Here is a 22,981-nt window from a genome sequence, read left to right on the forward strand (position 1 = left end):
CTGTTCCACCTTGGGCTCATAGGAAAAACAAAATGTCTCTCTTAGCAGACATAAGACTTTTCTCTCTCTTGGTACTGATTTCGGATCCAGTAAAATAACTTTGTCACTGCTTGAGCTTTTTGCTTTTGGCATCCACTGATTTCCATCTTCCTGATTTTCTGTTTTACCCATAAAGAAAATTACGATTAGCACTGCTAAAGGCAAGTTCTTGCTCACAAAGAATAGTTTGTTTTGTCTGCACGTTCACTCCTCTGTGGTGGTGGGGAGGGGGGGTTACTTGCTGCGTTGCTGATCAGCAGCATATCCTCGGGCTGGTTCTTTAGTCCTGAGGGAAAGGCACACTTCCCCATTACTGACCATAATGCAGTTACAAGTCTTTATCACTCCTAATGTTCCCAGTGCTGCAACCTCAGACAAACAGAGAGCAAAGATTTTAATGGCACAAAGTGTAAACACATTTGGAACCCTGCAAGTAAAAAATCCCCTCAAGTGGTATTTGGAACGGAGAAGCAGCGGGCAGGGGACAAGGTTAAACGCACACTCTACCACGTCACATCACCACCTCCCAAATTTTATTTTATGTGTTTTGTAGAAAGAGAAAACCAGTAGGGGTGTTATGTCTGTGTTTACGTGTAACATCTAGTTCAGCACTTCATAAAGTATGATCTGGTTATTTAACATCTACCAGCATGTACCTGAAAATGCCTACCTGTTAAAGTACGATCTTTTCTGCTTTTGCTCCAGAACAGTTTCACGTGAGTCTTATCTGCAATGCATATGAGTCATCTTGTTACACTCTGTTCTTCCATGGGAATACTGCACTAGGGCATAAATATTTCAAACTCGTGGATGACAGCACCAGATTTTTAGAAATGTAGGCACCTGTGTGTGTGATTTCTCCGATCCTGCACAAGGGAGTCCCCAGTCACTTATTTGGGGGAGAGGGGAAGGAAAGGTATCTGAATAGACCCTCACCTATTCTGAATTAGTGAATCCATAGTACAGATGTAAGTGGTAAATAACTCCTCTAAACTGCATAATCTTGTCTTAAGTTATACCCAGGCTGTGTGTACTCTACAAGCCATCCCCGCTCCCCTGGCCACACGAAAATTACACAGTAAGGAAATGCACAGTGTGGATTTGTAATAAATTATGGCAATTCAAATGAGCATGTATTTTAATCTGTGATACCTTAGCATCACGTTAAATGTTGGAATGCAGAGTATGGAATCAAGCAGAAGGGGACAGTCTAGGATTCATGACCCCAGAGCTTTTGGCCACCCTTCTGTTTTTTGAACTTTTAGCAGAGATGGTTCAGCCTTACCATTCTTGTATGTCTCTCTGGGACTTATTGGCTACAAACATGCATCCTTTAAATATATTCTCTACTTCCCATAATTATGTGCTTGGGTGGCATGCCGATGTGTAGAATACACACAGTCCTGTGCTTGCTTTTGTGTGTTATTCTCCCTCTTTTTGCTCTGCCTGGCTTTGCAAGAGGCCCTATCCTTCCATCCTTAAGCTAAAGGCGGTCCTTTTTTGCTACAGCTATTCATAGTTTGAAACTGAGTCGCAACCACGTGGACTGGCACAGTGTGGATGAAGTGTATCTTTACAGTGATGCAACAACTTCAAAAATTGCAAGAACTGTAACTCAGAAGCTGGGTTTTTCCAAAGGTAAATTTATTTGAGATTTCAATCTAGGCTGATAATATATTATTTCATCTCAAGTAGTTTGTATTCTTCTGTGGAGAAAAGTCCCATCCGTATGTAATTTGAAAGCTGAAGTAGCCATTATTCTCCATTGCATTCATATCTGAAAGCTGTTTAAAAAGGATAACTATGAAGTTGACTCTCCAGCCTAAAATGGGCAGCAACCTCTCTGTTTTTACAAAATCTTTGTGGTTAAGGGGCTTGTGTGAACTCTGTCATGGTGGACCTCCCCTAGGTAAGAAGATATGCAGGAAAACATCCAGCTTGTAGTCTTCCTGTCTGCTTAGCAGCAAGTGGATCAGGAAGATCTGCAAGGGGGAGCGGGGGCTAAGTTAAGGTGGGTGGGTGGGCAGCCAGACGACATCCCCCACCCCCAAGCTCTCCCATCGGCTGAATGACGCTGAGGCATGGCCTCGCCCCTGACGTTTGATCGCTGGCTGATGCTTTGTTGCCCACCGATTTCCCCCATTGGAAGGAGGACACAGCAAAGCTGTCCCAGCTGAGTCAGTGGCTGGTGCAGGCACACTCCAGCCACCAGCTCAGCTGCGGACACTCCAGTGGGAAGGCACCACATGGGCGAGCCCGCTGCCCGCCTCTGCGATCGAGATTCCTCTGGGGGGCAGGGTTTGGAGGCCAAGCCTTCCCCCCGGAGAAGTTCATGAAGGCTCCGCAGGCCAGATGGGGAACCTTCGGCCCACGGGATGGAAGTTTCCCTTTCATGCCCTAAATCAAGGATATTTGTGCATGCAGCCTTTTTGCTCCTCCCTTTGATTGCTCGTGCTTTTCACCAGGAAGTCTCGTAATTAAGCGAAGTTTCCTGCTTTGTCTAAACCGGCAAACTACGGTTATCAGCTTCAGAACAAGCCAGGATATTAAACCAACTTCAGATGTAGCCAGTGACTCGCTTTGAGGCCAGCACAAACTCCCAAAATGCGATTTACAAAGCATTTGTCAGGAAGATGTATGGCGGCCACCATTTACAGTAGAGAATGGGATGCTGCAGGCAAATAATGAATGATCCCACTTGGAAGTGGGAAATGTCCCAGGAAAAGAGTGGAAGGTTTTGGCTAATTAGTAATAGGTGGCGTTGCTAGCTAGTCTTGCACGGATATGAATGTCTGCTCTTCAAGTGCATATAAAGGACCAATATTGCAGAATTAAAGTCGGCCTTACAAGTAAGTTTCCCCAAATTACCAGTCCCTCTTCCTGCAGCATTTGTTTCACATAGATGTCTTAAAATGGGGGGTGGGGGAGAGCTTACAGAAGTGTCTCTGCCTGTTCACCTGGAGGGTGTTTTTGGTTGTCACAGGCAGCAAGGAGCCTGAATTAACTATTGGCAATTGTTCTTCTGCAGCTTCAAGCAGTGGGACGAGGCTTCATAGAGGCTACGTTGAAGAAGCTACATTAGAAGACAAGCCATCGCCGACAGCTCACATCGTGTTTGTTGTGCATGGCATTGGACAGAAAATGGACCAAGGAAGGATTATCAAAAACACGGCCATGTGAGTGTGTCCCTTCATTCCCTTGAGATAAGAGGAAGCAGTAGATCTTTTGTGAAGCTATACAGAAACCATGCCTACTATTTCTTTCTTTAACCTTTCTAATTTTACATAGCTCAGATGGATGGAAAATTATAGCTGTAATAGCAATTTAGGGACTCACCTGATGACACAGAGCAGTTGGAATTTCCTATATTAAGGGCTACTCAATGTTACCAATTTGCAGATATTACGCAGTACTCCCTCCATCTTAGGCCAAGAAGTCTGAACTGGTGCCTGGAGTCTGTGGGTAATATCCAGTGTTAGTCCTACGTAGAGTAGACCCATTAAAATGAATGGAACCTATGTTAGTCGTCATTAACTTTTAAGTCCCAGTCAGTCCAATGGCCCCACTCTATGTAGGACTAACATTGGATACTACCCTGTAACAGGTTCGGTGTGGGCAAAAAACCTGAAGCTGAACCCAGACAAGGTGAAAAGTTCACAGTCTGGAGTTGCTTCTGGATCTGGCACTGCTTTTTGATTCTCTGGTGGGCTTGGTAGCAAGCAACAGATTTGGCCACAGTTGTGTATGCCTTAGTCACACTGAGACTGGACTGTTGTAATATGCTCTACACCGGGCTGCCCTTTACAAACATTAGGAAACTATTTCAACTGCAAGGCTCAGGGTCCTGACCAGAGCTGTTTATAGGGAGCATGTTGTTCTACTCTTGCAGCGTCTTCATTGGCTGCTGGTTTGTTTCCGGGTGCAATTTAAGATGCTGATTATTATATTTTGAAGTCCTAGATGGTTTAGGACAATCTTCAGCAGCCCTCCAGATGGTTTGGACTATGACTCCCATCATTCCTGACCATTGGCCCTGCTGGCTGGGGCTGATGAGAGTTGAAGTCGATAACATCTGGAGGGCACCGGGGTGGGGAAGGCTGGTTTAGGACCAGGATACCTTAAAGACCCTCTTCCCCTGTATGAATCTTGCCCAGTCCCCTGCAGTTAGATGTAGAGGCCTTCTGGGTATTGTGCCACCAAATGAAGCTTAGTTGGTGAGAACCAGGGAAAAAGCCTTTTCACTGGCAGCACCCTGACTGCGGAACTTTCGGCCCTGTGAGATATACGCAAGCATTTTATCCGAGCACTTTTAACACCTTGCTCATGTGTGAGACATGGCATACACCCCGGCCTGTTGTGCTGACTCTATTTCTCCCTCAATAGTCTGTTGTTTCCCAAACCACTTTTATGATGGGTTTTCCGGTGCTTGTGGTTTCCATGCACTGCAAAGACATGTGTGGTCCTGTTTTTGACTGCAAATGTATGGAGTGCCACAGCTGTAAATTACCATGCAATCTGTTTTTAAACCTCCATTGTTGTGCACCATCAGAGGTGCACATGGGCTAAAAAGAGAGAGAAAGGAAACTGAACAGCAGCTTTCGCACTCCCATTTCCCCTGCAATTGCAGCACTGTACTGAGGCTTGTGTCATTCACTTGCACTACATACACAAACGCTAGTACACTCGTGACCTTTTGAACTCCTCCTACAATTAGAGCACTGTGCATTTGTGTATAGTGCATTTGATGCACTAGACTCCTCCTACAATTAGAGCACTATGGCATTTGATCACATTATAAATCTGGTGGCTACTATGCTGTATCCATTAGCATGTGCCCCAGAGCAGTGGTTGTCTTTTGAAAACACACCGACTCCTCACACACAAAAGGGACACCGTGCCCTCTAAGCTGTGTCCTGTCAGCTGGAAACTAGGATGCACGCTGAGCTCCACTGGCCTTGTGTTGTTGTAATAAATGAACACTGTTTGTGTACTGAGAACTGTTAAAAACCTAAGCATAGGGAGACTGTGTATTCAATGTAACAAATGCTTTATGTCCAATTTTCTAGGATGCGGGATACTGCAAGGAAAATAGAAGACAAATATTTTTGCAACCTTGCAACACATGTTGAATTCTTGCCTGTTGAATGGAGATCCAAGCTTGCGCTTGATGGAGGTACTTCTTTGCTTGATGACATTTACTTGGACATCCAGAATACTAGTGGTGATATTTGGAAAATAGTGCTGTTCATATTACCTCTGTCAGTGATGTTCAAACCTTTTGCTCTCGGGGTACCCTTTTCAATATTACTTGCTAGGGAACCCTGACTATTGCAAAAATTTCCTTGGCATTTCCTGGGGTGTTTGCTCAGTTCACGTAAGGCACTGCCGAGGTCTGTTAGCCCTACCTATCATACCAAGCACCTCCCTGCAGCTGAATCTTGGAGAGAAGGATGGATAGCAGCAGACAAGGTGTCTCTCTGCTGGGAGAGTTGTTCTGTTATTCCTGCTCTTCTCATTGAGGAACCCCCGGATAAATCTAAGGAATCACCAGGGCTTTCCTGAAGGATAGTTTGCAAACCACTGTGCTGTGGAAAGACCTGATGCTTAATATGCTGGATTTTTAACCTCAGCACTTGAGAGGTTTCTTTACTTACAGCTTTGAATGTTCCTAGGAATGTGTACCCATGTTGCCCTGAATTGTTGATTTTAAACCTTCTCCAAGTTGTATCACACCTCAGTCAATCATTTGGGTCTCCTTTCTCTATTTTAGACACTGTTGACTCTATTACTCCAGATAAAGTCCGTGGCTTAAGGGATATGCTCAATAGCAGTGCAATGGACATAATGTATTACACAAGTCCCCTCTACAGAGATGAGGTATGTGTGTGTCTTTAAATGTTTTATTTAAAGTATGGTCAAATAGTGGGTTCAGTCAAACTAGGTTTCTTCGTTTAAATGCACTTCAGTTTTTCCACAGTCTTGAATAGTGATTTGATCACCGTGGGGCTCCCTTATATAGGAGCAAATCAAAGCAATGTTTGTCCTGTATTCACCATTAATTACCGGGGTAAACTACTTGCCAGCCCCTCAACCATAAAAGTGAGAGCAAAAGGTCTGCTTCCCTTTGAATTCAATTTTAAGGGTGGCACAGCCAATGGCAGCGAAGCATTGAGTGGCAAGATGGAGGACTGGGAGAAATGTCTAGGAAAATAACAAGTATGGCAGATTGCCTTTAAAACTGTCCTTCCCAACCTGGTGCCCTCCAGATGTTTTGGACCTCAACCCCCATCAGCCCCAGCAAGTATGAGAAATGGTCAGAGATGCTGGGGGTGTTTTCCAAAACTTCCGGGAGACACCAGGTTGGGGAAGTCTGCTTTAAAAGTTGACATATGATTATAGGTTTAAAAAACTGAACTGTGAACAATGCCAGTGAGCAATGAACATGCCAGTGATGTCTTGGGATGAACAATTCTGTAGGAATTCCTTATTCAAGAAGAGAACAGTGATGGTTTAGACTGACGCTGCTGCACTGCAGCTGTGCTCATCTGCACTGCCGTTTGTGTGGCTTAATTGCTCATCTGGTGCTAACCAACCTTCAGATTTGTAGAGTACCTCTGCAAAGGAAATCCTCCTGTTTCTGGGTTCCGTACTTTAGTGCTAAACTGGATGTTGAGGGCAACTTGCCTGGAAAGGAAGATATGATGTGGCACAGGCAGACCCACATCAAGATAAGGTCTTGTTTCTTTTGGGCAGAGCATTCCTGCATGCTAGAGATCAGCAACTGAAGACCCTAGAGCCAAATCCAGCCCCACCCTCTAAGGCAGGGGTGGGCAACTTGTTGCCCTCCAGTTGGTTTGGCATGCAACGCTCATCACTTAGCTAGCACATCCAGTAGCGAGGGATGATGGAAGTTGTAGGCCAAAACATCTGGAGGACCAGAGGTTGCCCAGCCCTGCTCTAAGGAGTACCAGATCTCAGCCCCTGAGTTACCAAACTGTACACAAGAGCGATACGGAGAGAGTGGTGCTTGTGGTAATGGGGCTTGGTAGCACTTCAGTGTAGGGAGTGGGTCTACCTACAAAGCACCATCCTCTTCTCAGACTCTCCTTCCATAGAACTAGGTGCAGTCCAGGACAGTGTGTCAAAAAGGCACGTGGGGGCCAGTACAGAAGACCTGATTCAGAGCACGCTTCGCTTGCAGCCTAATGCTACTCGTGTGTGTACGTGTGTTTGTATACATACACATGCACACCAGCTTTGTGTGGATGTGCCCTTATCCATTGTAATAGATGTGTGATGGACTGCTCTCTTAGAGGTAAAGTTTCTAAGCCCATTCCCATTGGAAGTTATTTGCATGTAAATGCCATTGTTAGCGTTATTTAATATTTATCACATTTTTCTCCTGACCTGTGGGGCAGCATGTTTCATTTTATCCTTGCAACAGTCCCAGCCCCGTGATATAGGCGAGACTGAAAGATAGTTGCCTCAGGTCACCCAGTAAGGTTTAACATGATTGTGTACAGCTTTGCAGCTCAACAGGATATTGTAGAGCTAGGAAAGGTGCAGAAAAAGGCATCCAAAACGATCAAGGGGCTGGAACACCTCCCCCATGAGGAAAGGTTAAAATGTTTTAAGCTTAGAAATGGGTGAGGAGGGAACATGATAGAGATATATTTCACAATTTTCCAGCACTTTCAGTACAGGCACAACAGCTGTCTTGTTGATGCATGGATATTTTAAAATGCAGCTTAATCTAAAAAGCATGGGGTCAAGGAAGTGGGCCAAGGAGCAATGTGCAGGTCATGGGCTTTATTCAGCTAAGAAACAGTTGTTAGTTGCAGCAAGGAGAGGCACTGTAGGAGGAGGTGCTGAGGTGCTGCCGCCGCCTCCACCACCATGCCAACTGCTGTAAGTATCCTTGGCGATGGGATCTCTCACACACACACACACCACTTATTTTGGCATCAGAGCACTTTGCTTCCTGTGATGCCAAACTTGAAGTATATACTGAATGGCAAAGTAGTGCTTGCCCCTGCCAGACAGTTTACACAAAGAATTCAAAAACGTGATGAGGGGGTGAGGAATTTGGTTGGGGGAATCACATAGCAAAGTGCTTCTTGGGCTGTACAAAGAGCAACTCCGCTAGATGCTACAGAGTCATCAGACCTTTAAAATTCTGCGGGTGAAGCTCTTTTTCATGCACATGCAAAGCATAAACACCTATGACCTCAGGCGCTTGTATGCCTGCCTGGCCCTGCTCCTGCTGCCACAGAGGGAAAAATTCTTATCTCCGATCAGGCGCTGATCACAGGCACGTGTTTTCCCCTGCTTAGGGGAACCTTTTTCAGTGCTTACCAGGGAAAAGCACTTCTCTCTGATCAGATGATAAAAGCTTTTCTTCAGGGCAGAGAGGACAGGGCCAGGGGAGGAAGTTGCTGAGTGATTCAGTCCTGCTTCTGCTGAGGCGTGTCCTGCTTACTTGGAGTAGACATACAAAGGCTTGGTGTTTGGGGTGCTACTTGAAAGTGCTGCTGAGTGATTCAGTCCTGCTTATGTCTGTGCGGACAAGCAGAGGCTTGTCCTGCTTGCTTCTGAATAGGCCTAATAACCACATTTTGGTCACACCCACTTTGACTGGCCCACCCACAGACGGAACATGGCTCCCAAGACCTTTTGCAGATTGGAATTTGGCCCTTGGACTGAAAAGCGTTCTCCACCCCTGCTTGATGATGCCAAGCAGGCAACCCTCACAAGTCAGAAAATCCCAAAGCGGGTAGGCCCTCGCCTTTGTCCCAACCCAAAGCAGAAATCCCCCTTGGCTCGCCGTTTCAGCACCGGCACTGATAATTTCCCCTGGCTCCAATTTTTTCCACTGGGGCGGGGGGAGCTTACGGACACCAACTACCCTCCGGTAAATGTTCCACGCTGTACAGTTCTCCCACTCTCTCCTGGGGGGCCATATTAGGTCTCTGCTATGTTCCCCGGGCCTTCCAGGGCAGGGCTTGCTGCCCGAGTCCACGCGAAGTCTCTGCCAGCTCCAACGTTTCCTCTGCTCTGGCTCACTGTGCTTGGGTGAGCTTGAGGTCCCCGCTCCCCCAGGCAGATGTTCCACACAGTTGTCCTCCCGCTCCAGTGCAGTGTCTGCCAGTCTGCTGTTGTGCTATTGTGGTCAGTTGACCTCTTCTTACAGCCCTTCCATCTGGAGGCAGGTCATTCCCTCAGCTAAGTCAGTCTCCCTACCTTGCGCCCCCAGGGTCACAGCCACAGGGCAAGGCTCCGCTGCCCCAGTCACTGTGCTACCCCAGCAGGAGGGACCCGCCCCCCATTGCCACAGGCAATATGTCTGGATGCAATAAAACACACAGTACTTTGAAATGCTGTTAAACCCAGTAATAAGAATTTTATTCTGTGTGTTCCTGAAGAACAGGAATAAGTCACTGTATTCTTGTTACATGGTTTACATTGTTAACCATGTAACCGTGGGTTTAAGTGCCAGTTGTTGAGGATTTGGCACTTAATTCTTAAGGGTAGTCATATAATGCATTTTCTTGTTGTGTTTTTGTTTAAAGATAGCGTCCCACCGTTCACCTAAACGTCAGAATCTGAAAACTGCTATTTCACTGATTGCGTCTGATTTTGAGATTGGAGCTGGCTGCTAACACTGAGCCACCCCATCACTCTGACAGAGCCATTGCCTTAAAAAAGATGCCGTTAAGGGTGCGCAGATATGCAGAAGCTAAATATGTAGCAATGTGCAGACTATAAAAGTTGTTTTCTTCTCCCTCCCCTCTCCAAACAGCTGGTAAAAGGCCTTCAACAGGAGCTGAATCGTTTGTACACACTTTTCTGTTCTCGGAATCCAGAGTTCACAGAAAAGGGCGGGAAAGTATCTATTGTGTCACATTCCTTAGGATGCGTCATCACATACGACATCATGACTGGATGGAATCCAGTCAGGCTGTATGAACAGTTACTTGAGAAGGAATACGATGACCTTGAGGACACATGGATGAGCTACGAGGAGCAGCATTTGCTAGAAGAGTTTTATTTAACCAAGCGGCGGTAAAGGACTTCCCTGTCTATTAGTGGGAGAGGTACTGGTGTGTTGAAAAATATTGAGTGGGTCCAGCCTGTTTCAACAGCTGAATTACTTTGCTGCACATCTGCTTCCTAACTCCAGCTGTGCTTCAGCAAAGCACAGTTGGCTGATTCTGAAAGGCAGTTCTATCCTTTTTGCGGGTGAGTGGGTGGTGGGCAGGCTATGAGAGAGAGATGCACCCACAAAAACACTTTGTCCGGTTAGTAATACATGCAGCACTGGATAGGTCTTCAATCTACATAAAGAGTCAAACAAGATGTGATGGAGGAGATTTTTAAAGATCAAAGCAACCACCAAGGGAAGGCTGGATTGGTGGGATGGGGGTGGGGGCACAGTGCAGCATGGGGGAGTTCAGCTCCACCATTTTCCTGATTGAAACCCCCCCTCTGAAGTTGTTTTGTCCTGTGGAGAAAAACATGCGGACACCTGGAACCAGACTTGAGCTGCAAGAGAAAAAAACCCAGCTGGTTCTAATTTTTTATGTGTGTTTGTCTGCACTATAGGACTCCCTTTTCTCTTTCAAAAGGCCAAGATGCAAAGAGAGTGCAGCTGTGTTTCAGTTTTGATCTTACAAAGTCTTGTTTCCGGAATATTTGTGTTGATAAATTGCATCAACATTCATGTACATAACAGACCTCTTAAATAGAGAAAATTAAATGTTTCTAATCAAAAGAACTTGTGCAACTGTGCATTTTTCCTTAGATTGAAGGAGATAGAAGAGCGGTTGCACGGACTGAAGACATCCACCATATCTAAGACACCTGCCTTAAAATTCAAGGTGCGAGTGTGCAAAAACTGTGCCTTTCTAGTAATGGCTCACTTTCAGCAAGAAAGAGGCTTCAGCTCTTCTCCAGGTTCTACCTTGACATCAACTAGACAAACATCTCCCAGTCAAATCCATAAATATTTTTCCCATATAGAGTTCAGGGTTAACTAAGAAGCAGTTCCTTTCAAAGAAGAGTAAAGGAAAGCAGTGAATAGCGAGAAGAAGTTGAGGGTGTGGCCCCTGGTCTTAAATCAAGCTATCCAGTTGCCGAGGGAAGCTCCATTTAGTGCACTTAATGTATTGACTTCATCAGTACCCAGTTGAAGAGGCATTGATGCACCAGGGGCCTTGAGTGCTGCTTTCACTTTCTGCTCTTCATCTGCTGCATTAAAGAGGGTGTGTGAGACTGTGCCCCTGGCACTGAGAATGTGATAAAGGAACAACCAGCAAGCCAGGCAGCTGGGAAGCAGCTGGATTTCGTAATTTTCTTCCTTGCATCCATTTAGCTTGCAGATCACATGCATTTTTATTTATTTAAAACAGGGCCGGGCAACTTCTGGGGGCCAGTCTCCACACACACACACACACACACTCACACACCCTGTCACCGCTGGGCTGCTGAATTTGCCACCAAAATTCAGCAGAGCAATGGCCCAAAAGCTGCCTTTTTCCACCCTCATGGAACAAGATGGACAGGGGGTGCAAGCTTTGTTTTAAAGCAGCATTGCCTTCTGACGCAGCTTCCGGGAGTGCAGTTTTTCTTTAAAACAAGGCACATGCTCCCTGCATGCTTTGTTGTAAAGGAACAGTGTGACTTTTTGCTTCTGCTGTGCTGCTGGATTTTGGTGGTGCAGCTGTGGGGGCTGCAGAAATGGCCGGGAGAGGTTTTTGTGTCCCACCTTGAATTATAAGAATTAAAACTCCAGCGAAAAGGAACCATCAGCAGTGTGAACTTAGTAGGAAGGCAGCATCTATTAAACGCCATCTAATAGATTAATCTCAGCCTTGTCAGATTGTCTTGAACAAGCCATGCTTCTGATATTGAACAGAGTTTATATCTAATAGATCAGGTTTGATTGTATTAGATCAAATAAGTTAATGTGTAATGCAGAAATTCCCCTGGGACCAGGTCTGTAGAATTTTAGGGGGTTGACTTGGAGGGAATAAGGTCTCTCCTGTTAAGGTGTCAGAAGGTGCTGTAGCTCAGTGGCACACAGTAGGCTCCAGTTCACTCACTAGGACAGTCTTCCCCAGCCTGGCGCCCTACAGTGGCCTTGCTGGCTGGGGATGATGGGTGTTGCAATCTAACCCATTTGAGGGCACCAGGTTGAGGAAGGCTGCCCTAGAATCCTGGCTAAGAGGACTGGGGAAGGCCCTTGACTGATGTATTGGAGAGCCGGTGCTGGTCACAACAGGGCGGCACTGGGCTAGAGAGTCAGTGGTCTGATCTGGAATAAAGCACTGTCGCATGTTAATTTTTTTCATAGAATTTGCTCTTCTGCTTCCTCAAAAAAGAAAGCCAGCTCTATGAAATACTTTCTTAAAATAGATTTATGTTTCTTAACTTCCCATATAATCACGGCCAAGCAGACTTGTGCTGTGGGAATCCTCTGACGAGTCGCCGTTGTCTCCTAACCTTCCCTGTACCTCTCATGGGATACTCCCTTCCGCTTAGATTTCCTCAGGTGGCAGTCCTGAGGAATACTTGCAATCTGCTTTCATGCCTGTGTCAGTTTCTTGTGGCTATTAAAGGAGGATGTAAAGGAGGATGTATTACTACACTGTGATTTCCCTCCATTTGTAATGTGCCTCAAGGCAGTGAGATCACAACTTTTCCTCATCTTCCAAAGAAGTGTCCCAATATCTGCTAGAAAGCTGCCTTTTTCTCTGCCTGTTAATATCAAATGAAATGTCTCCTTAGGTTGAAAATTTCTTCTGTATGGGATCTCCATTAGCAGTGTTTTTGGCCTTGCGTGGCATCCGTCCAGGAAACAGTGGAAGTCAAGATCACATTCTGCCCAGAACTATTTGTAACCGGTTGCTAAACATTTTTCATCCAACAGATCCAGTGGTGAGTGTTAGTGCAGTAACAAGCTTTCACCTCGCAGAGGCGGCCCTACCGTGAGGCAAGGTGAGGCGGCCCCCTCAGGTGGCGGATTTTCGGTGCCCTTAAAGGGTGGCAGGAGCAGAAAGCAGAAGGCAGATCAAATCATGGGACACAATCTTCTGCACAGGCTTACTTTTTTGATGAGATTTGTGCAGGAGAACTTCCCAAGGGATCATGCCCTTCATTGTCATTGTTGGAAGTGGGGAGAAAGCCGTTTGGATTTTCTGCCTTAGGTACCTGAACGTTTTGTGCCAGCCCTAATCAAGAATATTTCTGAATAAAAGTTGCTGAAGGACTGTCAAAGACAGTGTATGAGAAAGGGTAGTCAGAGCTGCCCTTGTGGACACTGGTGTGTGTTAGTATGTTGCATGGCCTGGCAGAACAACCTCCCGTAAAGACAAAGACAAAGAAACTTAAAGTGGGGATTTGGGGGTATGTGCATTTCTTGCTGATGTCACAAATAAATAATGTATTCTCATTATTTAAAATATTTCTAGGCTGCCTTTCAGGCCGGAAGGCCTCCCAAGGCAACATTTATGTATTCTCATTATTTAAAATATTTCTAGGCTGCCTTTCAGGCCGGAAGGCCTCCCAAGGCAACATTTATGTATTCTCATTATTTAAAATATTTCTAGGCTGCCTTTCAGGGCAGAAGGCCTCCCAAGACGTCTTACAACAACAACAACATCTACGATACAATAATAAGGCAGCAAGCATTTATAAAACAGATACCAGCTGTAAAATATTAGTAAAAACCTAAAGCATAGTTACAGCTGCAGAGCAGAGCAGCCCAATAAAACATGATCGGGGGAAGCCACAGTCAAAAAGTAGGTCTTCAGGGCCTTCCGAAAAGCCTGCAATGATGGGACCTGACAGACCCCCGATGGCAAACTATTCCAGAGGTGTGGGGCCACAGCAAAAAGGTCCCGTCTCATGTACTCCACCAGCTAACTGCCCTCAAATTGGGGCAAATGAGAAGGGCCTATATTGCTGACCTCAAAAGTGCGGGCAGGCTGATATGGATGAAGGTATATTGATCCCAAACAGTATATGGCTTTAAAGGTCAAAACAGCACTTTAAGTTGGTCTCAGAAACATACTGGTAACCAGTGCAGCTGGCACGGCATAGGCATTGTATGATTTGACAGCCTTCACCAACAGGCCTCCACCAGTTGGCATAGCCAGCTTCTGACTGAAAGTTACAGAACAGTTTTTTCCAGAACTCAAGCCCGCAAAGGAATTGGTACATTTTTTAACCGAATGCAGCAAGGGCACTTCCAGAGCAGCCTGACTGCTCAAAAAGTCTTACCTGTGTCTTCACCCTTAATTTTCTACTAGGATCTTGCTTCAATGTTTTGTCTCAGTTTTGTGGAAATTAGTTGGAAAATGTGATGAAATGGTCAAAGCCTTGAAGCTTTCCATTGGAAATAGTGTTTGTTTTTTAAAAAAGTTGTCTAACTCTGAAACAGCAGTTCTTTGGATTTTTATGGACATGGAGTAGCTATTCTTGTAAATAAGCGTCTGTCCAGAAACCATCCCTTTGGGCAATTTCCTCATCTTTAATGCTCTGGTGATTTCAACAAGATTACTGGAAGCAACGGCATATGATCTGTAAATTCACCGATTTTCCTTGGCCCTGTACAAGTGTGTTGAATTGTATGTTGCTGGTTCCTTAATCACTCTTTAAAATGAAGGCGTTTCGAATACCCACAGTTTTAATGTAAACAAAAGCTTCTTATACATTTCTTCTTTAAAGCCTTCATTGATTGCGATTTGTCTAATTGTTTTTCCATGTCACAATGTAAACTAAGTAAAAGGCTGTGAGGCATGAAGCTATGATGGTTCTTTCAGCTGCTCAGAAATGTGTCCAGAAATAGTAGATGGCTTTAACCAAATCACCTTATTATTTTTAGCTGTATAACCTTTAACTGAATCTAATGAGAAAGGGAATGTTTTATGAGTCTGAAAAAGGGATAAGTATCAGACTAGATGAAAAATGGGTGGTATAAAATAAGTCACTTGTTACCTATCACTCAAGGTTTCCTTCTCTGTCTTCTTACTTGCAGGCCTATAGACTAGAGCCTTTAATTCTCAAGCACTATAGCAACATTTCTCCCGTCCAGATCCACTGGTATAACACTACAAACCCTCTACCTTATGAGCATATGAAGCCAAGTTTCCTCAACCCGGCCAAAGAATCTACCTCAGTCCCTGAGAGCGAATCTCTCCCATCTTTAACCAGCCCAACGACATCGCCTGTCATGGCCCGGCGGCACTACGGGGAGTCCATAACAAATATAGGCAAAGCAAGTATATTGGGTAATTATTCTTGAAACCTTGGAAACCTCTGTTTGTGTGTGCATATCGTGCCTCCAAGGAATACCACGAGGCTTACGGGGTCATCTTGGGCCAGACACTGTGTCTCAGCATAATCTGCTTCAGGGGATAAAGGCAGGGGAGGGGAGGGAATCAGTCGCATACATTGCCCCTTGCTCCATAGAGGAAGAGCAGGGATACAGGTGATTCTGCATCTCCAGGGTGTCCAGTTGCCTTTGGAAGAGTCTCTCTCCTCCTGGGATTTGAATTTATCTTTTTTGTAAGAAGTTGCGTGAATGCCCCCACAGTTGGTGCCTATGGTGCATCTCGGTAACCCTAGAGCCTGGCCTCAATGGTCTTGCAGGGGGTCCCCTTTAGATGGCCGTACGTATGACTTCATTTCACACACAACGAACCCTTTCTCCCCACCCCAACCACCATTCCATGCCTTAGGACTGCTTCCATATTCCTGACACATTAGAGCAAAACCAAACAAAGACACAAAGAAAAAGATAGCTGCACTGGTCCAGAAGTAAAAAAATCCATAGTTAGGCAATACCTTTATTTAGACGAGCCAAAGTGCCACAAAAGAAGGTGCAAGCTCTTGAGATCTCCAGGCTAGGTGGTCCCACCCCTGGCTCTTGCACCAACTGGGAGCGGGGGTTGGCCGGCAGTGGCAGTTTCCCAAACAATCAGAAATACTCTGAGCATGTGCAGTCTTGCATTTTAAACTCCAATCATTTATTTATTTATTTTATTTCTTAATCGCCCATCTGGCCGGTCACCCAGCCACTCTGGGCAATGTACAATGGTACAATTAAAAACAGTAAAATTATACATTAAAACATTATTTAAAAATACCCTAACCCACCCCAAATGCCTGCCCGAATAACCAAGTTTTCAGTGTGTGGCAGAAGCTCATTAAAGAGGGGGCTTGGCAGAGTTCCCTAAGGAGGGAGTTCCACAGAGTGGGGGCCACCACAGAAAAGGCCCTCTCCCTCGTCCTCACCAGCCTAGCTGTCCTGGCTGATGGGACAGAGAGAAGGCTATCCAAGGCTGAAATTGTTAAGAGGCCTGTCTGGTGCTGCTGGAGGCGCTCCTTGAGATAGGCTGGGCTGGAACCGCACAGGGTTTTAAAGGTCAAAACCAACACCTTGAATTTGGCCTGGAAAACAACTGGTAACCAGTGCAACTCCTTCAGCACCGGAGTGATGTGATCTCGCTGGCGGCTGCCTTTAATCAGGCGAGCCGCTGTGTTCTGCACCAGCTGTAGCTTCCGGACCGTCTTCAAGGGTAACCCCATGTAGAGCGCATTACAGTAGTCTAGACGAGAGGAGACCAGGACATGTACTACCAATGGGAGCAGATGGTTGGGAAGCTAGGGGCGCAGCCGCCGTATCAGATGGAGTTGGTACAGCGCTGTCCGGCTTACAGCTGACACCTGAGCCTCCATGGACAGCTGGGGGTCTAAAATGACCCCCAGGCTGCGGACCTGGTCTTTCAAGGGTAGCCGAACCCCATTCAACACCAGGTCAACATCCCCCAACCTCCTCTTGTCTCCCACCAAAAGTACCTTGATCTTGTCAAGGTTCAGCTTCAGCTTATTCCTCCCCATCCAGCCACTCACCGTCTCCACACTTTCAGACAGGAATTTTACAGCCAACCTTGATGAAGATTTGAATAGGAGGTAGAGCTGCGTGTCATCCGCATATTGATGACACTGTACCCCAAACCTCCTGATGATAGCCCCAGCGGCTTCACAGAGATGTTAAATAGCATCGGGGAGAGGAGGGAACCCTGTGGCAACCCACACGTGAGCAGCCACGGGTCCGACACCTCCTTTCCCACTGCTACCCTCTGGTACCTGCTGGAGAGGAAGGACCAGAACCACCGTAATACAATGTCTCCAATGCCCATCCTCTCCAGGCGGTTCAGGAGGATACCGTGGTCAACTATATCAAAAGCCGCTGAGAGGTCAAGGAGAACAAGGAAGGAGCATTCACCCCTACCCAGAGCCCTCCTCATATCATCCACCAAAGCGACCAAGACTGTTTCTTTCCCATGCCCAGGCCTGAAGCCCGATTGAAATGGATCAAGATAATCAGCTTCTTCCAAGTGTGCCTTCAACTGCATTGCCACCACCCCGTTCAATGATCTTGCCCAAGAATGGCAGATTTGAGACTGGGCGAAAGTTGTTCAGAACTTGGGGATCCAAGGAGGGCTTTTTTAAAAACAGTCTTATCACTTCTTCCTTGAGGGCTGATGGCATCACTCCCTCCTCAAGGGAGGCATTCACCACTGCCCTGATCCCCTCACCCAGCCTCTCCCTGCAGCTCATAATGAGCCAAGATGGGCAAGGATCAAGTAAGCAAGTGGTCGGCTTTACAGATGAAAGCACCTAGTCCACTTCATCAGAAGGAAGAAGCTGGAACCGATCCCACAAAACCAGTTTGCCACAGGCCACCTCTCACTCGCTAACTGTATCCACAGCGCATGGAATAACACTCCTGATCTGATCAATTTTATCCACAAAAGGAGGCCTTAGAATGCTCCAGTGGTTCTAGAGCAACTGGACCGACCAGGCTCCGGACCACTTGGAACAGCCTCCGGGGCAGCACTCTGCGGACATGATAGAGGCAGCATAGTATTCCTTTTTTGCTGCCTTCACTACCATGTGACAGGCTGAAGATACAGCTCTAGCCCATGTCTGATCGTCTTCGGAGCGAGACTTCTGCCACCAAGTGCTCTAGCCGTCTCACCTCCTATTTCAGAGCTCGTAACAGCAGACTGAACCATGGTGCAGTCCGAGCCCTGTTCAGGGGGAGAGGGTGTTTCAGAGCCACCCGATCTAATTCCCCAGTGATTCCCCGATCTAATTCCCCAGCATTCCAGCCACCCACCAGGGTCTCAACCGAGTGGCTGTTTGCGTGCTCCAGAGAATCCCCAAGCGTGTTCAGGAATCCATTCAGATCCATAAGACGCCTGAGGCCGACCATTTTAATGGGTCCTCCACCCCTGCGGAGAGGTTGTGGAACTGAGAAGTCCAACGTCACCAGATAGTGATTGGACCATGACAAGGGGGTGGTGGATATACCCCCGACTTCCAGATCACTCCCCACTTCTTCAGAAACAAAGACAAGGTCTCGTGCATGACTGGCTACAATCATAAAACCATAATGACTCCAAGAAAAAATGAGGCTTGCTTCTGCTGCCCTGATCCTAAATACAGTTGCTTGGGGATACATACCATTTTGTTGTAGGAAAGGATAATCTATTTTTAAAGTAAAAATAATAGAAGTACAGATACCCGTCTCAGTTACTACAGATCAGAGATTTGAACATCAACCCCTAAAAACGCAGAGGCAGCCAAGTAGCCAGTTAATGCTGCCGTTTTACAGATGAGGAGCGCTGACTCTTGTGTTACCACGCTGTATTGTTCTCTTCACAGCAACCTTGTCAGGTTGAAAGACTTGCTCAGGTTGCATAGCTGAGCAGGGTTCCCCCCCTCCCCCCGAACTTTGGTTTTCCACATTCTAATCTGAACAAAACCTTTTAGAGTTTGCAAGATAGTGCTGAGGGATGGTGGATAGTGAGATACTGGGGCTTGAGCGCAGTGGAGAATGGGATGTTCCCGCAACAGAAGCTCTGCAAAAAGACGTCCGGATCCCCCATAAGCAAGCAGCAGCTCCTCATTTGTCGTGCATGTGGGGAAAATAGATGGAAAGGGCTCACGCACCGTGCGCATTTGCACGTTACATTTTTGGGGTGTGCACCTAAAGAGGCAGTGAGCAGGGGGGCCCTCAGAATGGTGGTGCCAGTAGGGTGCTGAAGGTTGGCCTCCGATTTGTGGCTAGAACTCTGTCCACAAGGGGGCGGCAGAGTCCGAAGGTAAAGCCAGTTTTCCAGTATGAATGGCTGACCAGAGTGAGGTTTTTCAGTCAGCAATACTCATTTGATCAGGATGAAAGTATCCAGGCTGCCCAGACTTCTGGAGGAACGGTGAACAGACTGGGATGGGGGTGGGAGATGGAAAGATCTGCACAGCCTTTGAATTTTTAACAGTGGGAACAAGAATATGTGAATGTCATGAAGTAAGACAAGGGCAAGCTGGGCTAAGAGTTACGGGGGGGGGACACATGTGGCTTCTGTTTTTGGCAGCAGCTGCGTCTTTGCCATAGCATCCCATTAGTCCCCACGTGCTGTGTGATTGCAGAGTTGCAACGGCTGTTGTGTTGTGCTAACTAAACACAGGAGCTGCTAGCATTGGGAAAGGCCTTGGAGGGATGCTCTTCTCACGATTTGGACGTTCCAGTGCTCCCATCTCGCAGGCACTCGAGTCAGGAAAAGAAGGGACAGAAGTAGACGACAAGAAGGCAACCTTGAGTCAGGCATCCATCGGGACCCAGACCTTCCCACACAGCAGCTCCGGCTTCCTAGATCCAACATGTAAGCAAGCAGCATGGTCTCCAGAGCGCCACTTGGCCAGTCTTAGTTTCACTTTTCCCTTCCCAGTAAAGTGGAGGCACTTGAGATGTAGGTTAGCAACAAATAGTTCACATGGGCTGTTGAAAAGCTTCTTGTACATCTGTTAATGCTTCTTACAATACAGACTGGGTGTGTTCCATTCCTACAGATCTGGAGTTCTCAAGCTGTGTCACACTCAGCCTCCCTAAATCTGGCTGAACATCAGGAAAAACGTCCTGACTGTTAGAGCAATACAACAGTGGAACCAATTCCCTAGGGAGGTGGTGGGCTCTCCCACACAGGAGGCATTCAAGATGAGGCTGGACAGCCATCTGTCGGGGATGCTCTGACTTGGATTCCTGCATTGAGCAGGGGGTTGGACTTGATGGTCTTGTAGGCCCCTTCCAACCCTAATATCCTATGATTCTATCAAGGGCAGCTAAAATCGGAGCCTCCACATACATGGCAGATGACTTATCTGGTTATTCACATATATATCACATCCTTTTTAGGTTTCTAAATGAGGAGGGGGTTGTTGAAAGAATAGGAAGTCTCTCTTGAAGTCTCTCTTGAGAACTGATTTGAACTAATTGGGGGAGGGGGGGAATGGCTTCCTGGGCTGTGTTAAGGGTCTTGGGGGTCGGGAAAGCTGCTGCCTTCCAAAAGCGCACATCTCATTAGGGAGGCCCAGCCGGCCTCTTAGATGTCTGGAAAGCTGAGGAGGAATCTTGGTAGGCTGTGAGGTTGATTTCAGTTCTGTGCATTTAACCGTTGGTTTTCTCCTCAGAGAATCCAGAGGGCCAGCAACCAAGCCTCATGGCCTCCATATTTTACCTTGCTGGATTTCCCCCCTTTTTTCCAAATGCCGGCGGGCAGGAGGCCATCATTGTTTACATCCAGAAGAGCACAGCTTTGAAGCAGTGTTGTGGTAGAAGGACAGGCGCCTGCCAGCACCACTTCCTGGCCAGTCCCTTAGCCACTGCACAGCTGCCCTGGGCCACTCACTGTTGCATCACCTTTTGCAGGGTCCAGAGAGTGGGCCGCTCAGTTTCTCATTCCAACTGTGCTGCTGTCACAGCCTCCCTTCCCCAGTCCCATCTCAGCTGTGTGTCTCTTTTGAGAGCCATCAAATCAGGAGCTGTAGGAGACAAAGGGTGCTACTTAGTGAGTTGGTAACATTCCCCCCCCCCCCCCAATATTACATAGGCAAGGAGAATGGAAAGGGCAAAAAATGGGAACAGGAAGGGAAGGTTTCTACATGGGAATGACGTGTTCTGGTAGGAATACTTCTAGTTTTCTTCTTGTTTCCTGTCCAGTGGACCTGGAGCACAGGATCGACTTTGAGCTCAGGGAAGGCCTGGTGGAGAGCCGATACTGGTCTGCCGTCACGTCGCACACAGCTTACTGGTCGTCTATGGACATTGCGCTCTTTCTCCTTACCTTCATGTACAAGCAGGACCAAGAGGAGGATGGCATCAAGTCACACTTAGACTCTGTTTGATTTTAGCTGGGGGCAGGGGGGCGGGAGGGGAGGGGGGAGGAGGAAGAATGAAACATGACAAACGGCACAAAACAATCTTAAGTGCAGCATCTGTTTTTAAGGCATGGTGGTTTCAGGTTCAAATGCATGTCTGGATTTCTTCCTTCCAAGATTAGTTGCCCTTCAAGGCACATTTCCAGTTCTGTGCTAATTGAGGCCTTCGTGAAAGGCTGTTCTCAGCTCCGAGTCCTTCAGCTATACGCACAAGCCAGCAGTGGTGGTTTCCGCATCCATGGCAGGTCGACATCTTTGCAGAGGAATCATAACTGCTTGATGGAGTGCATTGTAACGATTAATCTGCTAAGATGGATTTTCCATGTAAGAAAAATGCCTGAAAACCTAAAACGGTCATGTTCTGTGTCCTTTGTATTGCTACATAAGAAGCAAATGGCCATCATTCTCATATGAAGTCTGTTGCTCCTAGTTCCATTGAAATTCCTTTGGAACGGCAGATGCACAAAGGGTGTGCTAACACAACTCATCCAAATACTAAAACTGGCCAACAGGCATGAGGCTAATATTTTGAAATAATATCATCATAATTTATTATTACCTCCGACTAACTGTTTTGTTTTAGTCCAGTGTGTAAGAATCTTTACTTTTCTACTGTTTCCCCCCTCCCCCGCTTTTTGTTTTGTTTTTTTGGAGCAGGGGGCATAATTTAAAGAACCACATTTATTTTCTACAGTGTTAAGACTTTATTCCTCAGATGACATATCTTTGTACTATTCAGATGGAGCTATGGACACTGGCACACTTTTCAGTATTTTTTCATTAAAATAACCTTTGTGTTACCACACAAACAATGTTTGTTAAAATAGTTTTTCTCCAAGGTAAGTAAAGTCTCCTGTGAGGATTGGACTCTTGCTTTGGTTCTTGCGTAGTGTTCACTGAGGAACACAAAGTTCACTTCATTTTGCAAATTTTAAAACGTCTGCCTTGGAAGTCTTTGAGAATGAGTAACAGAAGCCGAGTCTTGAATTTGCATTTCCTCAGTCAAGGAGGTTCATAGCATGAGTATGTGACACTGGACAATTAGACTGTTGTTAAGTTCCTTTGATAAAGTGATGCTGGCCAGGATCCAAAGAAGCATCCATGTACTCAGCTGCAGTTTTGCATGCGTTCTTTCTCTTGGCTGTTTGCACTGCAGATGAGACAATCTGCATTTCAAATTGGGGAACAGCTTACTCCTTCACAGGAGCAACTGCTGCAGCAAAAGTAAACCCCCCACTCACAGCTCATTCCTCCACACATATGCCCCTTCTCAGTTTCCCATGCACTACTGTTCCTAAGTCCATAATGTGACTGTATATTTGCTTTATTCATATATGCATCTGCCTCCTTTTTACTAGTATTCAAGGCAAATTGCATTATAAGTAACAATAAAACATTTAAAACACAGAAAATCACAACCACGCATAAAACCCAAGAGGATTAAAATAATTAAAAACTAAGGTTTTGAAATTGCAGACCTACAAATTATTACTCAGAAGGACAGGACTTCCCCAGAAAGTGGTCTCTGTACAGTCCTGCCTGACTTTCCACAGATATAGAGACCACGTGGAAATGTTATGGGAACTGTCCGTTTCTGGCATGCATTGCGATTATGCCAGCACTTTTCTGGAGCATGTTGTTTGTCTGGAGTTTTAGA

At 46.3% G+C, this 22,981-nt stretch overlaps 1 protein-coding gene across 1 annotated transcript in view; it reads left to right on the forward strand.

The window, feature by feature from the left end:
- The window catches only part of DDHD1 (DDHD domain containing 1), a 43,013-nt gene extending 20,823 nt beyond the window's left edge, over positions 1–22,190 (forward strand). Inside the window, exons 3-12 of the mRNA XM_084834586.1 lie at positions 1,549–1,677; positions 3,068–3,215; positions 5,106–5,212; positions 5,810–5,916; positions 9,839–10,101; positions 10,841–10,916; positions 12,826–12,975; positions 15,077–15,329; positions 19,578–19,772; positions 21,107–22,190. Coding sequence (XP_084690712.1) covers positions 1,549–1,677; positions 3,068–3,215; positions 5,106–5,212; positions 5,810–5,916; positions 9,839–10,101; positions 10,841–10,916; positions 12,826–12,975; positions 15,077–15,329; positions 19,578–19,772; positions 21,107–21,291 — 1,613 coding nt within the window. The 3' untranslated portion in view covers positions 21,292–22,190. The remainder of the gene's footprint in view (positions 1–1,548; positions 1,678–3,067; positions 3,216–5,105; positions 5,213–5,809; positions 5,917–9,838; positions 10,102–10,840; positions 10,917–12,825; positions 12,976–15,076; positions 15,330–19,577; positions 19,773–21,106) is intronic.
- The last annotated feature ends 791 nt before the right edge of the window (positions 22,191–22,981 follow it).

The sequence above is a fragment of the Heloderma suspectum genome, chromosome 1, assembly GCF_057233095.1.
Source record: "Heloderma suspectum isolate Gila_16-S chromosome 1, 16-S_ref, whole genome shotgun sequence".
NCBI classification, from domain to species: domain Eukaryota; kingdom Metazoa; phylum Chordata; class Lepidosauria; order Squamata; family Helodermatidae; genus Heloderma; species Heloderma suspectum.